The 14481-nt window shown below is 37.8% G+C and overlaps 1 protein-coding gene across 6 annotated transcripts in view; it reads right to left on the minus strand.

Annotated features, from left to right (window-relative positions):
* The window catches only part of BNC2 (basonuclin zinc finger protein 2), a 437236-nt gene that overhangs the window by 120957 nt on the left and 301798 nt on the right, over positions 1 to 14481 (minus strand). For all 6 annotated transcript variants that reach the window (XM_034410486.3, XM_087886300.1, XM_087886301.1 and 3 more), the window contains one exon: positions 72 to 307. In XM_034410486.3, coding sequence (XP_034266377.1) covers positions 72 to 307 — 236 coding nt within the window. The remainder of the gene's footprint in view (positions 1 to 71; positions 308 to 14481) is intronic.

Consider the following 14481-nt stretch of genomic DNA (forward strand, 5'->3'; position numbering starts at 1 on the left):
AAATCATGCCTCTCTTGTTCTGTTTTTTTAAATCCTGGGGCTATCTACCTGTTTGTGAACAGGGTTCCTACCTGAAGGATGTAACCCCGAACATAGTCGCGAAGAGTCCAGCCCAAACCGTGAAGGATGTGCAGTACTTCTTCCTGTTTCAATACGCTGAACAGTCGATCAAGGAGAATCTTCAGTCTCACAGGCACAGCCTGAGTACCGTATAGCATCAAGCTGCTGATGTCGAACACAACGTTGGATTGCACAATCTCCACTTGAGTTGGATGGTACAAATGCTGAGTGCTAAGCTTGTCCAAAGCTGAAAGAAGGAATAAAGCCAGAGAATGGTGAAATAAGGACAGTACATTAAATTGAATCTATTATTATTAAGATTAAGATATTTAATATTAATATTTATTATTAAGATAAGATATTATTATTAAGATTATTAAGGTAAGAGCCGTGGTGGCGCAGTGGTTAGAATGCAGTACTGCAGGCTACTTCTGCTGACTGCCGGCTGCCTGCAATTTGGCAGTTTGAATCTCACCAGGCTCAAGGTTGACTCAGCCTTCCATCCTTCCGAGGTGGGTAAAATGAGCACCCAGGTTGTTGTGGGCAATAGGCTGACTCTGTAATCCACTTAGAGAGGGCTGTAAAAGCACTGTGAAGCAGTATATAAGTCTAAGTGCTATTGCTAAGTGCTATTAAACTGTACTGTTCAGACTACAATTGTAGGTTACATTAAAAGAGCATATTACACTATAATAACTGATGATATGATGCACAAAATACACATTTAAGCGCACTGAAAGCAAATATCTGACTAATAACAGTGCTGTTAATCTCTCAACAGACTGAATTGTACAATAGATATTTTCCCTCTTCCTCCTGTATTAAGGATAAAACTATTTAGAGAAACAGATACCAAATTTATACACCCAATTATCTACCACACATAACAGAACTCTGTTATTCTATTACATACTTGTATATATGCGGTAGATAATTGGTAGATAATTTATATAAATTTAGTATCTCTTTCTCTAAATAGCTTTATTCTTAACATGGGCAGAAGAGGGAAAATATCTATTTGTTCAATGTACTCAGTTGAGAGATAGAAATGGAATGAAAAAATGAAAATAACGTCGGCTTTTAACTTTCACTTAAAATTTTGCTGTTTGAAAAATACATTTTTAATACATACGTGCAAGCTCATTGATACACAAAGACTTCACCCAATAATCTCTCTGGCTTCCCTTCCCCCCTTTTCATTCAAATAACTTCAAAATCAGTTCAACTGTTTCTTGTTTTTTATTCTGAAAGACTCAAGAATCCTTCATGAAATGTAACGTTTAACAAAATGGACTTCTTTATTATACTCCCTTTTTATTTTTTTTTTAAAATGCAATTTTGTCAGCTTTAAACATTTTCTTGCAGGGAGTCCTCTTCCTCCTTATGCACTTTGGTATCTTCTTTGCTGGTTTTCACTGGAGAGCTCATGTACTCTTGATAAATTGCTTTCTTCTATCCCAGCATAAATGCCCTTATCATTTCCCTACTGGCTACATTCAGCACATATAACCCCTGGGACACTTTGTCAAAGAATACTGGTTTCCTCATATTTCATTTCTTGCTCCTGATTTGTCTGATCTTTCCTATTTTAGCAGTTTAGTCAACCTTGAATAAATAGGTTTTTAAAAATTAATTTAAAGTTCACAAAAGATAAGGGATTGGCAAGCTTGGGGACTGAAGTCCTCTGTCTCTTCACAGAGCATTCACTCTGCAGAAATATGAAAGGAGATATCAATACACATACCATTAATTGTTTGATTTACTTCAATTTAAAACTCCTCCGTCACTAACAGTCAAAGAAAGCACTGTGTTTTCCATGTAATTATGGAATTGCTACAATACATAACTATAACTCGTTATAAACAGTTTGATCACCTGATTAAAAAACCCCAAGAACTGTCTCTCCCTCTCTCCTCTCTTCAGTCAATCCTCCAACTGTAAGTACCATATTCATTTTTCAGTTTATTTTAACTCATCACAATGACATCACTGTGATCTATGAGCCATGGTGGCACAGTGGTTACAATGCAGTATTGCAATGAAATTCTGCTGACTGCCAGCAGTTCGATTCTCACCGGCTCAAGATTGACTCAGCTTTCCATCCTTCCGAGGTCAGTAAAACGAGGACCCACTTTATTTCGGGCAATATGCTCCAAATAAACTGCTCTGTAAAACTGCTTAGAGAGGGCTCTAAGGCATTATGAAGAGGTATATAAGTCTAAGTGCTATTGCTATTGCTATCTACCTGTACCTTGAAAGTAGTGAACGATATTTATATGACTGTGCAGCAAAAGCTAAATTTTTCAGAAGATAATATTCTTTTGATTACATGTCTAGCATATGTAATTTGACAGCTGGACGATGCAAATGGATTTTCCATGCCCTTATTGTGGCTAAGAGTGATAGTACTGCAGCATTGAAAAGATAACTGTAGGGCACCATTTTCTCAATGGATTGTAGATCTGGTCATGCTTGCTACATACAAGCAGATTGCCTATATATGTAGGCTTTATATGGATAGGTATAATGAAATATGGGACTCATTTATACAAAATAGAGTAAGTTATAAAAAGCACCACATTATATAAGTGGAAGTCTCTCTCTCTCACTCACTCTCTCTCTCTCTCCCTCCCTCCCTCTCTGTAGAATGTTTGCATTAGGTAGTTATACAGAGAAATATAACTGTTTACATGTCTCAGTTTACAAGCACAATTGACCCCAACATTTCTGTTGCTAAACAAAAAACAATTGTTAAGTGAGTTTTGACCCCTTTTATGATCTTTTTTTGCCACAGGGTTTAAATGAATTATCTGTGGTTGTTAAGTTACAAACACAGTTGTTAAGTGAATCTGGGTTCCCCATTGACTTTCCCCATTCCGCCATTGTCGGAGGTTGCAAAAGCAGATCACCTGACCCCGGGACACTGCATAAATATGAACCAATTGCCAAGTGTCTGAATTTTGATCATGTGACTATGGGGATGCTACAATGGTAGTAAATGTGAAAAACAGCCATATCCCTTTTTCAGTGCCATTGTAACTTCTATCACTAAATGAATAGTTGTAAGTCAAAGACTACCTGTATTGTTCTAACAACATATTCTTTATTTTTTTTCGGTTGTCGGTTATTTTTTTAAAGCACTTGTTATGTATTTTTAACAACGTATGTATCTTTGTGCTTTGTTTTGTTCTTTTGCTATTATTTAAAGTATTTCTATGTCCCTTACTTACATGTCTTTCTCTAGGCCCTGCATGACACTAAAGCAGCAAAATCAATCACTGCCAGAGTTTTCATCTGCACAAAATTAGAGATCACGAAGTAGATTGCATTTCTCTCTTCTCGGCCCTTCTTGATATTCAGATTACCATGACAGCAGCATTCAAGGAACCACAGAAAATCACCCTCCTAAAGCATCTGAAATTTATTGCTACCCTGGAATAACCTCTTGTGTTTGTGTTCCTAGGGATCAGTGATGGGTTTCACTTACCTTTGCTACCGGTTCGCATGCACAGTATTTGATGACGCCTGGGCAGGTGGCCGGAGCCTCCTGCTGCCGCTACTACCGGTTCGCCCGAAGTGAGGCGAACCGGTAGCAACCCACCACTGCTAGGGATGCTGTTGTAACTGGATCCCTGGTGCTGATGGAGTGGTGGGACATATACCTCTGCCCTCCCCAAAAATATTCCTCCCTATAACTACAGTATTATCCCATTCACAATGAGAAAATGAGGGACAATGTCAGTGTCTCACTGCTGGCATAGAGAGGAGAGAGATAAGCCCTGAACTTTTGCCTGCTAAATCCCTGTGAAGCTGGGTCGTCGTGGAAATGAAGGGAGGGGGGGACATTCCTGTGAAATGACGAGACAAGAAGTCAGTGGAGTGACTTGGAAGATAGCCAATGAGAAGCAGATAATTGGGGATCGGAAAGGGAGGGATTGGGGGGCAAAAGGTCAGTCTTGTCCGAATCGAGTCATGATCCGGTTGCTGTGCTCAATTAAAGAGAAGATTTCCTTAAAGATTGGCAGTTTGGAAATTCATTTATTTTGAGATAGCATCGAAGTCTAACAGACAAGTGATGAACCTGAACCGCAGAACTTCACAAAATGCTCTTTTATTTCTGAAAATGCAGCTAGTCCTCAGTTAACTATCGCAATTGGTACCAGCAACTCCATCGCTAAGCAACATGATTGCAAAGTGAAAAAAATTACATGATTGTACCAATTCATGACAGCAGATCCGGCAGTTCTAATTGGGGTCATTAAGCTTGATGTCATGTGATTATGACTTGCGACTTCCTGCTGCCTTCCCCATTGAGTTTGTTTGCTGGAAGTTGGCAGTGAAGAGTAGGAAATAGTGACCATGTGACCTTGGGGCACTGTGACTATTAAAATTGCATGCTGCTTGCCAAGCACCCATATTGTGACTGTAGGGACAGTGTGACAGCTGTAACTTTGAGGACTGGTTGTAAGCCTTCTTGTTCAGTGCCATCATTACTTCAAATGGTTCCTGAATGAGTGGGCACTAGTTGAGACCACTTGTACATGTCATAACGTGTCAAATTTAGTATTTCAAAGTATAAATTGCCAACTTTTGCAACACTATTATAGAGGCAATATAGATAAAGCAACATATATTCTTTAATGATAGAAGGTAGGGGGGATAGTAAAACACTTTGGATAATCTGTAAATAGAAACCACTTAAACTCTCAAATGAGCAGAACAAAGAGGTTGCTAAAGCTCATAATTATATGTAATTTCTCCCAAATAATATTCAATGAATTCACACTAAGGGTTTGGAATAAGAAAGACCACCGCACTGTCTACTGGACTATATGGAAGTCTTATAGGATATTCTTAATTTTTTCAGTTTGATGATTGTGATGTATTAAGCTAGCTCATGCAATACATTTCAGTTTTTTTTTTTCCCCATTGGAAAGATGCCAGAAGTAATGTCATATTTTCCTTTGGAAATGTTTCTAAGGTTCTTTAAAAGCTTCACCTTCATAGTCCCAAGAGAGCCTCTAGAGTATGCTTCACACAGGACATCAAACCTTTGTCTTGAGTTCATGAATGATATATAAGAGCGTTGTGTTTTTTTCCAAAGGTGAAGAGATTTGCTTGTTTCAATTGACCTCTGGATTTTCCTGAATGGAACACTTCATTATTACAAATATTTTCCCACATTGTACTTTGATGTTGCCACTCTGTTTTCTTGTCTTTCTAATGGATTGCTTGATATGCTCATAGATTATCCATGCTGGACTAAAATAAATACAGTATTACTATTTGTATGCTTTATTTTGAGAACAGAATTTGTGCAATCTTAGTATAATTCTTTTAAGAAGAGAGAAGCTGATAGCTACCAAGTAATTGTAGTTTAATCAAGAAGGGATAAATCGGGAAATCAATCAATTCTTAACCTTCTAGATGGACACCCAAGTTTTGGAGGTGGATAAGGATTTGCATATCTGTAGAACTGGTAAAGTTTGAAAGTTTATTAGATTTCTATACCGCCCTTCTCCCAGGGGACTCAGGGCGGTGTACAGCCATATTAAAATACATAAATTTATAAAATTTAAAACCAATTAAAATCAAAGATATAAAATTTGGCCCTCAAATTAAAACACAAATTAAATAATTTATTACATTTATATTTTGTCCAACTCCCAATGATTCATTAATTAATTAAGACTAATGAGTTAAGTCCAGAAATCCTATCCTTTTCAACCTCCCTTCCCAAAATAATACTGTTATAGGTTTTATAACCATAGATTTTCCTACTTGTTCACAAGAGGGGGGAAAATCAAAGCTAATAGAAAATAGATATACTTTTGCAAATGGAATGTTTTATTACACCCACGTACTGTACATGTATACTTATTCTAAAAAATCCCAGCATGGCCTTGCTAAAATGCAGATCTACAGAGGATTTCCTTCTACGCTTTCTTTCAAATAATGTTTATCTAATCAGAAAATGTCTGATGTCCTTGTCTGATTTTTGTGGAAGGAGTCTCCATATTGAGTGTACAAAGGAAGTATTTTTAAAATAAAAAAGTTAAAATGTTTCATATTTCCCCCCCCCTCCCCGAAAGAATGACCATCTGTTTGTGTCATCTTGCATGATCACTTGACCATTGCTTATCAAATTATTACTCTTTGAAAGAAAATATAAGTGGAATCCTTATACCACTAAATACATGCAATTGTGGAAGGAAAGGGAAGGGAAGGGTGAGGGATTAAAGTGCCACCTGAAAAATGTTAAGTGAACTCTCCCATCCCCTCCCCCTCCCATGAATTCTAGAATCTGTTCTTCCTTGTCTAAATGAGGAGTAAGCTAAAGAGACATAAAAAGTTTAAAAGAGCACTAATATCCAACATAAATGGCCATTTGTAAACAAATATATATTTGTTTTTTGTTACATAAATATAAAATTTGTTATTTGTTTATATGAAGCATTTAACTACTTTGTTACAAGAGTTTGTAGTGGTTTTTCTTTGTGACACAATTTAATAGGTTGTTTGTGATATACAAAGTCCCAGTGGTGAAATGTAAAATTTGCTACTACCGGTTCTGTGGGCGTGACTTGGTGTGGGGAGGGTAATGTGACTGGGTGGGCATGGCCAACTTTTTTTTTTTAATTTTCAAAAGCATTTTTTCTACAACCTTAAGAGGTTGCAGAAAAAAATGCTTTTAGAAGCCTCTGACGATCAGGCAACTCAGCTGGGATCGCCAGAGGCTTTTAAAGGCATTTTTTTTTCTACAACCTCTTCGGCTGAAGAGGTTGTAGAAAAAAACACTTTTAGAAGCCTCTAACGATCACAGCTGAGCCATGCGATCATCAGAGGCTTTTTTAAAAAAACTTTTAAAAGCATTTTTTTGTAGAAAAAATGCTTTTAAAAGTAAAAAAAAAAAAAGCTTCTGATGACCGCGCGGCTCAGCTGGGCATGGGGGAGGAGACAGGATGTTTGCTACCAGTTCTCTGAACCCCTCACCGCCATCGCTACTGGATCGGGCAATTCAGTCTGAACCGGGAACATTTCGCCCCTGCAAAGTCCTACATAGTGTGAAAGTTTAATATTTAAAATACTAGATATCCTGTATTAACCAGTGGTGAAATCTACATTTTTTTACCAATGGTTCTATAGGCGTGGCTTGGTGGGCGTGGTATGGCTTGGTGGGCGTAGCTTGGTGGGCGTGGCAGGGGAAGGATACTGCAAAATCTCCATTCCCACCCCACTCCAGGGGAAGGATACTGCAAAATCTCCATTCCCACCCCACTCTGGGGCCAGCCAGAGGTGGTATTTGCCCATTCTCCAAACTATTCAAAATTTCCACTGCCGGTTCTCCGAACTGCTCAAAATTTCCACCACCGGTTCTCCAGAACCTGTCAGAACCTGCTGGATTTCACCCCTGGTATTAATTTATCAGAAGATGCTTTGTTTGAGAGAACACAAAAAGAAATTTTATTTTGATGTTGCTCCTAGATTCTGAATATTTTTGTTTTTTATTTTGGCATTAAAATGAACTTTACAGCTGAAGCAGATTAAAAATGGTGCTTATCAGTAATACTTGCCAGATGCATTTAAAGATACTTTGAATTTTCTCTTTACGTGTTATAAAAAGTCCCATAAACAGCTATCTATACTGTGTCACTATATCAACAATGATAAATTTAAATTTCAGAAGGTACTTAATTTTTTTATAGCATCTCATATTAGCCAGCTCAGCATCCTAGAAATCTTTGTGTAGTTTCTTTTCTTTGCTCTTGAGATATTTTGCCATTCAGGGTTCATGTGCTGTGAAGTGCTGTGAACATAGAACCATATATCCAAATCACTAATCTGCCAAATTCCTTAAAACACCACAGGTACAGATCTGCCTCAATCATATTAAGGCACCTGCCCTCTGAAGTTCTCCTAACATCTGGATGGCTCCCATCCTGCTGGTATTTTCAGCAACCATAAACACTTTGAGTCAGGATGGTTAGTGCGCCCCTAAGGGGATGTTAGATGTTGGTGGGATGTTTTGGGGGTTTCCTTTTTTTTTTACTGAGTCTAGTTCTGTTGTTCGTTTTTGTTAAATAGTTTTTATATTGCTGTGGTGTACTGTGAGCTATTCAGAGTTATTTAGAATTGTACAGCTTCAAATCAAATTAAAAAAGAAAGGTGATAGACAGAGGTAATGAAGTAACTCCAACAGATTATAAAATAATATTCAAATGTGATTATTGGACATGTAAATCTTTGGAATAAGATGTAAGTGAACATATTTGTTTATTAGGCTTGAAATTAAGCTACCTTGGCTGGTTTGGACTTTTCAGTTACTATACAACACACTGATTTTAACACTGCTGAAGGAAAGAAGGTAAGGGAAATAGCTGTTTTTCTATGTATATTTTATTGGGGTTACGAGACCTTGGATGTTTCAAAAGAAACTAAATACACACCCTGCATTAAACTAATGGCAAGTGGTTACTCAATTTATCAAGTGCCAGAAAGCACAACACTAGTTTCTATTTCACATATTTCTTAAACTTACCTGTGGATATACAAGACCCCTTGTTGACCCCAAACTACTGCACACTGACTTTTAATAGGTACCACAAAGTCTGAGCATATATTGAATTATAGCCCATATATTGAATTATGGTCCAAGTTTAGTCCAAAAATATAATGTGATTCTTGAGACAAGTTGTGGTTGATCATGAAAGTTAGCATTGAGAGGCACATGGTGGAACCCAGTGAAACCTGAAATTGCACCCAAAATTCAGTAACAATTATCCAATCTAATCCAATCTGGAATGCTGTTTTAATTTACACTGTATCCCATGGCTACAACATTTTTATATAGCAGATGGGCAAGGAATAAAAATAAGAATATTCCCTTGCCTGACTTCCCTCAACACTGAGATTTTTACATCAGTGGCTAAAGGATTTATTCTATTATAGAGCCATCTATAGAAGACTTGGTTCCAACAATAATTGTTAACACTTAGCACTTAGACTTATATACCGCTTCACAGTACTTCACAGCCCTCTCTAAGCAGTTTACAGAGTCAGCATATTGCCCCCAACAATTTGGGTCCTCATTTTACCCACCTCGGAAGGATGGAAGGCTGAGTCAACCTTGAGCCTGGTAAGATTCGATCTGCCAAATTGCAGGCAACTAGCAGGCAGCAGAAGTAGCCTGCAGTACTGCACTCTGACCACTGCGCTATCGTGGCTCATAGTTCCAGAGAAGACACGAAAAGACTTTAAAGCACTAATCGGTTCACTCATTTTATAGACAGACAACTGCTACAATTAACAGTGAAGTGAACATATGATCTGAAATATAATCACTCTAGATTTTGAGAAACCTTTGTGAAAGATGTTCTCAGTGGTGGCACCTCCTAGAATAATTCCTTCTTTTTATTACCACCACCACAGCTCATTGGCTTGTTTCCATCCTCCACGTTAAACGCTGAAGATAAACGGACAATGCCAATGAAATGTGCAAATCCAACTTCTAGTCTTGCTGTGCAGGGATCAGTCTGGTGAAGAGGCTGCTGACCGGCAGTTGTGCAAAACTAATGGAGCAAGGCCAAGGGTTCAAGGGAGATACAAGTGATCCCCTGTTGGATGTGGGGCCTGATAGGTGGTTCAGGTTGCCAGATGATTAACTGACTGAATGCAAAAGCAAAGAATATTACTGATATTTTGGCAACTTGCGAGTAACCATAATAAATGTTTTCAAAATACACCAGGATGTGTTTATAATTGGTTCTTGAGAGTATTATAGGTTTACTGATGACACTGCCTCGTTATCTAAGTCTCTTTCTTAGCTCCTGGTGGATACAATGAAGAGTTGCCTTTTCTTGCACTTATTAAAAATGTAGCAAAAATAAGAAAAAGAAATATTAAATACAGAAACATCACATTTTCAATTTCCTTCACATTTCAAGAGCAAAATCACTTGGAGCAGGTTGCAAGATTTGGGTTTGGATAATCTAGAGTAAAGAAGGACTGGGGGGGGGACATGATAGGAGTATTCCAGTATTTGAGAGATTACCACAAAGAGGAGGGGGTCAACTTATCTTCCAAGGCACCAGAGGGCAGGACAGAAACAATGGATGGAAACTAATCAAGGAGAGAAGCAACCTGGAACTAAGGAAAAACTCCCTAACAGTGAGGACAATTAATCAATGGAAAAGTTTGCCTTCAGAAGTTGTGGGTGCTTCATCACTGGAGGTTTTTAAGAAGAGACTGGACAGTCACTTGTCTGAAATGGTATAGGACAGTGATGGCGAACCTTTTCAGCACCGTGCAGTGCGTGCCATAGCCCCAGAAACTCAAAAACCAGCTGGTCTTCTGGTTTCCGGCACATGCATGTGCGCCAGCCAGCTGATCTTCGCGTGTACTGGAGCCTGAGTGCCGGAAACCCGAAGACTAGGTGTCGGTGCGTGCATGAGCACTGGCCAGATGGTCTTTGGGTTTCTGGGGCTCTGGTACATGCAAAGATCAGCTGCGCACCGGAAACCAGAAGAGCAGCTGGCGACAGCGAGTGTGCCCACAGAGAGGGCTCTGCGTGCCTCCTCTGGCACGCATACCATAGGTTTGCCATCATGCGCATAGGGTCTCCTGCTTTAGCAGAGAGTTGGACTAGAAGAGTGTGAAGGTCCCTTTTAGCTCTATTATGATTGATTGGACCTAGAAATTTTGGAAAACCTGTTCAGTAGAAATCTGATGGAACATTAAGCTATGGCTGTACTACATAAGGATTTCTCTTACTTCTTCTCTTCTGCAATATTATCCAGGTTAATCAGTTCCTTGTTACATAAGGATACATAGCTATCTCCGAGACCGCCTGCTGCTACCGACGACCTCCCATCGACCCATGCGCTCCCACAGAGAGGGCCTCCTCAGGGTGCCATCAGCCAAACAATGTAGGCTGGTGGCCCCCAGGGGGAGGGCCTTCTCTGTGGTGGCTCCCACCCTCTGGAATCAGTTGCCCCCGGAGATAAGAAGAATCCATGACCTCAATGCCTTCCGTCGTTCCCTGAAAACCCATCTTTTTCAGCAAGCCGGGTTGGCTTAGAAGAAATTTTTAAATTCTTTTAATTAGTTTGTGATTCTTAACTTTCGGGCCAAAATTTATATATATTTTTAAATGTTTTAATATTTGTATTCTATGTTTTTTATCTTGGCTGTACACCGCCCTGAGTCCTCAGGGAGAAGGGCGGTATATAAATTGGAAATTAAATTAAATTAAATTAAATAAACTTTCTACTTTTTTTTAATTTTAAGGTTAGCATTACCAGTTCTGTGGCAAAATGTGTTGCTTCAATTAACTGACTGTTTCCTCTGGTTTTTATATGAATACATTTATTTCTTCTGGATCATAATAAAGATACGTTGCTATGTATAGTTTGCTCAAATGTAGCCAAAAAAATATATATGCATGAACAGTCATTTGAACCCTGCAAAAATTACCAAACACCTGTCTGGAAGTTCCTAGTTGTTTGTTTAGGTAAACTAGAAAGAGCCCCACTCATAAATCTACTGAATTTACACAAAACAGAAAAGATTATTTGAAAACTGTAAATAAAGCTTTCATTAATTTCTATTTGTATGATCTGATTCCAAAGGTAAAAAAAAAATTAGACGGCTACTGATTTATGTAGCCGAAAGCAGAACCACGGTTCGTTCACATATGATGCTTGCTCCTGCATTTTTTCATCCCTCTGTAAAACTTTGAACTTCATCCAGGTTTGACACACTGCCTCTTCAGTTAATAACTATCAAGTTTCCCTTGTCTCCTGTCTACTTTTCTTTGAGGCAATTGCGCACTCAGCACCCCGAGATAATAACACACATCTATGAGATAAAAGCAGTGGCATTAATGTAATTGTCTGCCTCTTTCTCTTTAGCCTAATCTTTTTTTCTTTTCAGTTTTGACTGTCTGTGTGACACCTGTTTTTGTCTCCTCTGATCCTACGACAGGTTTTCCGCTGACAAGGTTTTTGCCTGACAGAGATTCTGCCAGACAAGAACATAATAAAATATGAAGAACTGCTTGTCAATGTTTCTGCCAATGAACACATGAAATAACCAAAAAGGAATACCCTAGGTGTGTTTCTTTGCTTTCTTTTTTCTAAGGGGACCTGAAATGGCCATTGGCTTTTTGGGAAAATAGACTTTCTCATCAATATCTCCAAGCTAAGGACCTTTCCTTCTTTCCTTTCCTTTCCTTTCCTTTCCTTTCCTTTCCTTTCCTTTCCTTTCCTTTCCTTTCCTTTCCTTTCCTTTCTTTCCTTTCCCTTCCCTATATCTTTCTTTCTTTCTTTCTTTCTTTCTTTCTTTCTTTCTTTCTTTCTTTCTTTCTTTCTTTCTTTCTTTCTCTTCCTCCCTTCCTTTCTTTCTCTTTGCCATCTTTATTAAAATTATTATGGATGGATGGATGGAAAGAAGGAAGGAAGGAAGGAGGAAAAGAACGAAGGAATGAAGGGAGAACTTAATTTTCCTTAAAATGTTGGCATGTGGAATGATTCAAGTGGTAGAATTATGAAATATACAAAACTTAAAAAGCTGATGCTATAACTACACCCTGTTAGCTGCTTTTTGAACACAAGCTTTCTGCCCAGAATTTATGTTTATTTGTTGTACTTGCATGCTTCCAGTCTCTTAATTGCTCAGGTGATTTACGGAAATAGTAATAAAATATCAGAAATACAATTAAAGCAAATATTAAATATTTTAAGAAGGTAAAATACAATTTAAAACAATAAAAAGACCTAGATAAACAAATATGTTTTAAGCTCCCTCCTAAATTGCAACAGAGATGGTGCTTGTATCAACTCCACGAATATGGGCCCCATCACAAATAAAGCATAATTAAACACGAATATTAAACACAGCCACACCAGAACTCAAAGAAGATTCTCACTAGTCTTTAGAGTAAGTAACTAATTTGAATTGAGTTCAAAAAGCAACCAGCAACCTGTAAAATTGCTTGAATACAGGAATTATGTCAGAGCATTGGAAGCATCATTCAGAAACAATACAGCATATTTTAAGTCACTGTTCAACAATTAGATATATCTATTAATTTTACTAATTGTTTTCCATTTATCATGGAATCAGTGCATGTTGCTAAAGATGCAAACATCTTTTACTTTTACGGTCTCATTATATATTCTAACAATGAAAGCAAGTATTTTCTAGTTTGGGTTGAGTTTCTGTTGCAACCATACAATATTTTTTCTACGTGACTGACCCTAGCCAGCATTTATAAGTAAATAATTCTTGTTACAATCATAACTTAAATACTAACCACATTTTTCCTCTTCTTTGTATCTGTGTTTTTACTGAATTTTTTACCATCTTTCCTGACAAAGAGCTCTTGGAAAGACTGTTTTAAATCTTTCACCAGAAAATTAATATATTGTTTTAATATATTAATTTTCCAGATCAAGATAAATATTCACTTCCCTAGTCTTTGTGATAAAATTTATTCAACAGATGTTTTTTCTTCAATTAATACTCTTTGCAGGACTTCAGTTATCCCATTCTTCTTTCAATTGTTTTCAGAAAAAGCTGTAACTGCAGTTCTTGATGACCGTATCTTTTCTTTTTATGTACACTGAGAGCATATGCACCAAAGACAAATTCCTTGTGTGTCCAATCACACTTGGCCAATAAAAAATTCTATTCTATTCTATTCTAGTTCTTGACTTACAACAATTCATTTAGTGACTATTCGAAGCTACAATGGCACTGAAAAAAGTGACTTATGATCATTTTTCACATTTATGACCATTGCAGCATCCCCATGGTCAGAGGATCAAAATTCAGACACTTGACAACTGGTTCATAATTATGACGGTTGCGGAGTCCCAGGATAATGTGATTCCCTTTCACAACCTTCTGACAAGCAAAGACAATGGAGAAGCCAGATTCACTTAACAACCAAAACTCACTTAACAAATGTCTCACTTAGCGACATGAATTTTGGGCTCAATTGTGGTTGTAAGTCGAGGACTACCTGTCCTTAGCCTCCCTCTGCATTGCCAGGCTTCTGCAGAGCAGCAAAGAATGAGTCTTCATCACTATAGCCAAGAAATCTGTTTTAATAACAACAGCCATCATCATCCAATGAAAGAAATTTCAAAATTCTTGGTAGAAGTAGATGATATGGTGTATTTTTTTTTAAAAAAAATCAAAGCTACCAGTGTTTGCCACGTGAAAATATCAAAGCAGACCTCACTTCTCAAGGATAACACATATAGTATGTCCAATTGAATCTGTTTCTCCCCCCCCCATTACTGATAGTCTTCAACTTATGACCACAATGGAGCCCAAAATTTATGTTGCTAAGCAAAGCATTTCTTAAGTGAGTTTTACCCCATTTTACAACCTATCTTGCCACTGTTGTTAAATGAA

This window comes from Pantherophis guttatus, chromosome 2, assembly GCF_059756535.1.
Source record: "Pantherophis guttatus breed Tessera chromosome 2, ASM5975653v1, whole genome shotgun sequence".
In the NCBI taxonomy this organism is placed as follows: Eukaryota; Metazoa; Chordata; class Lepidosauria; order Squamata; family Colubridae; genus Pantherophis; species Pantherophis guttatus.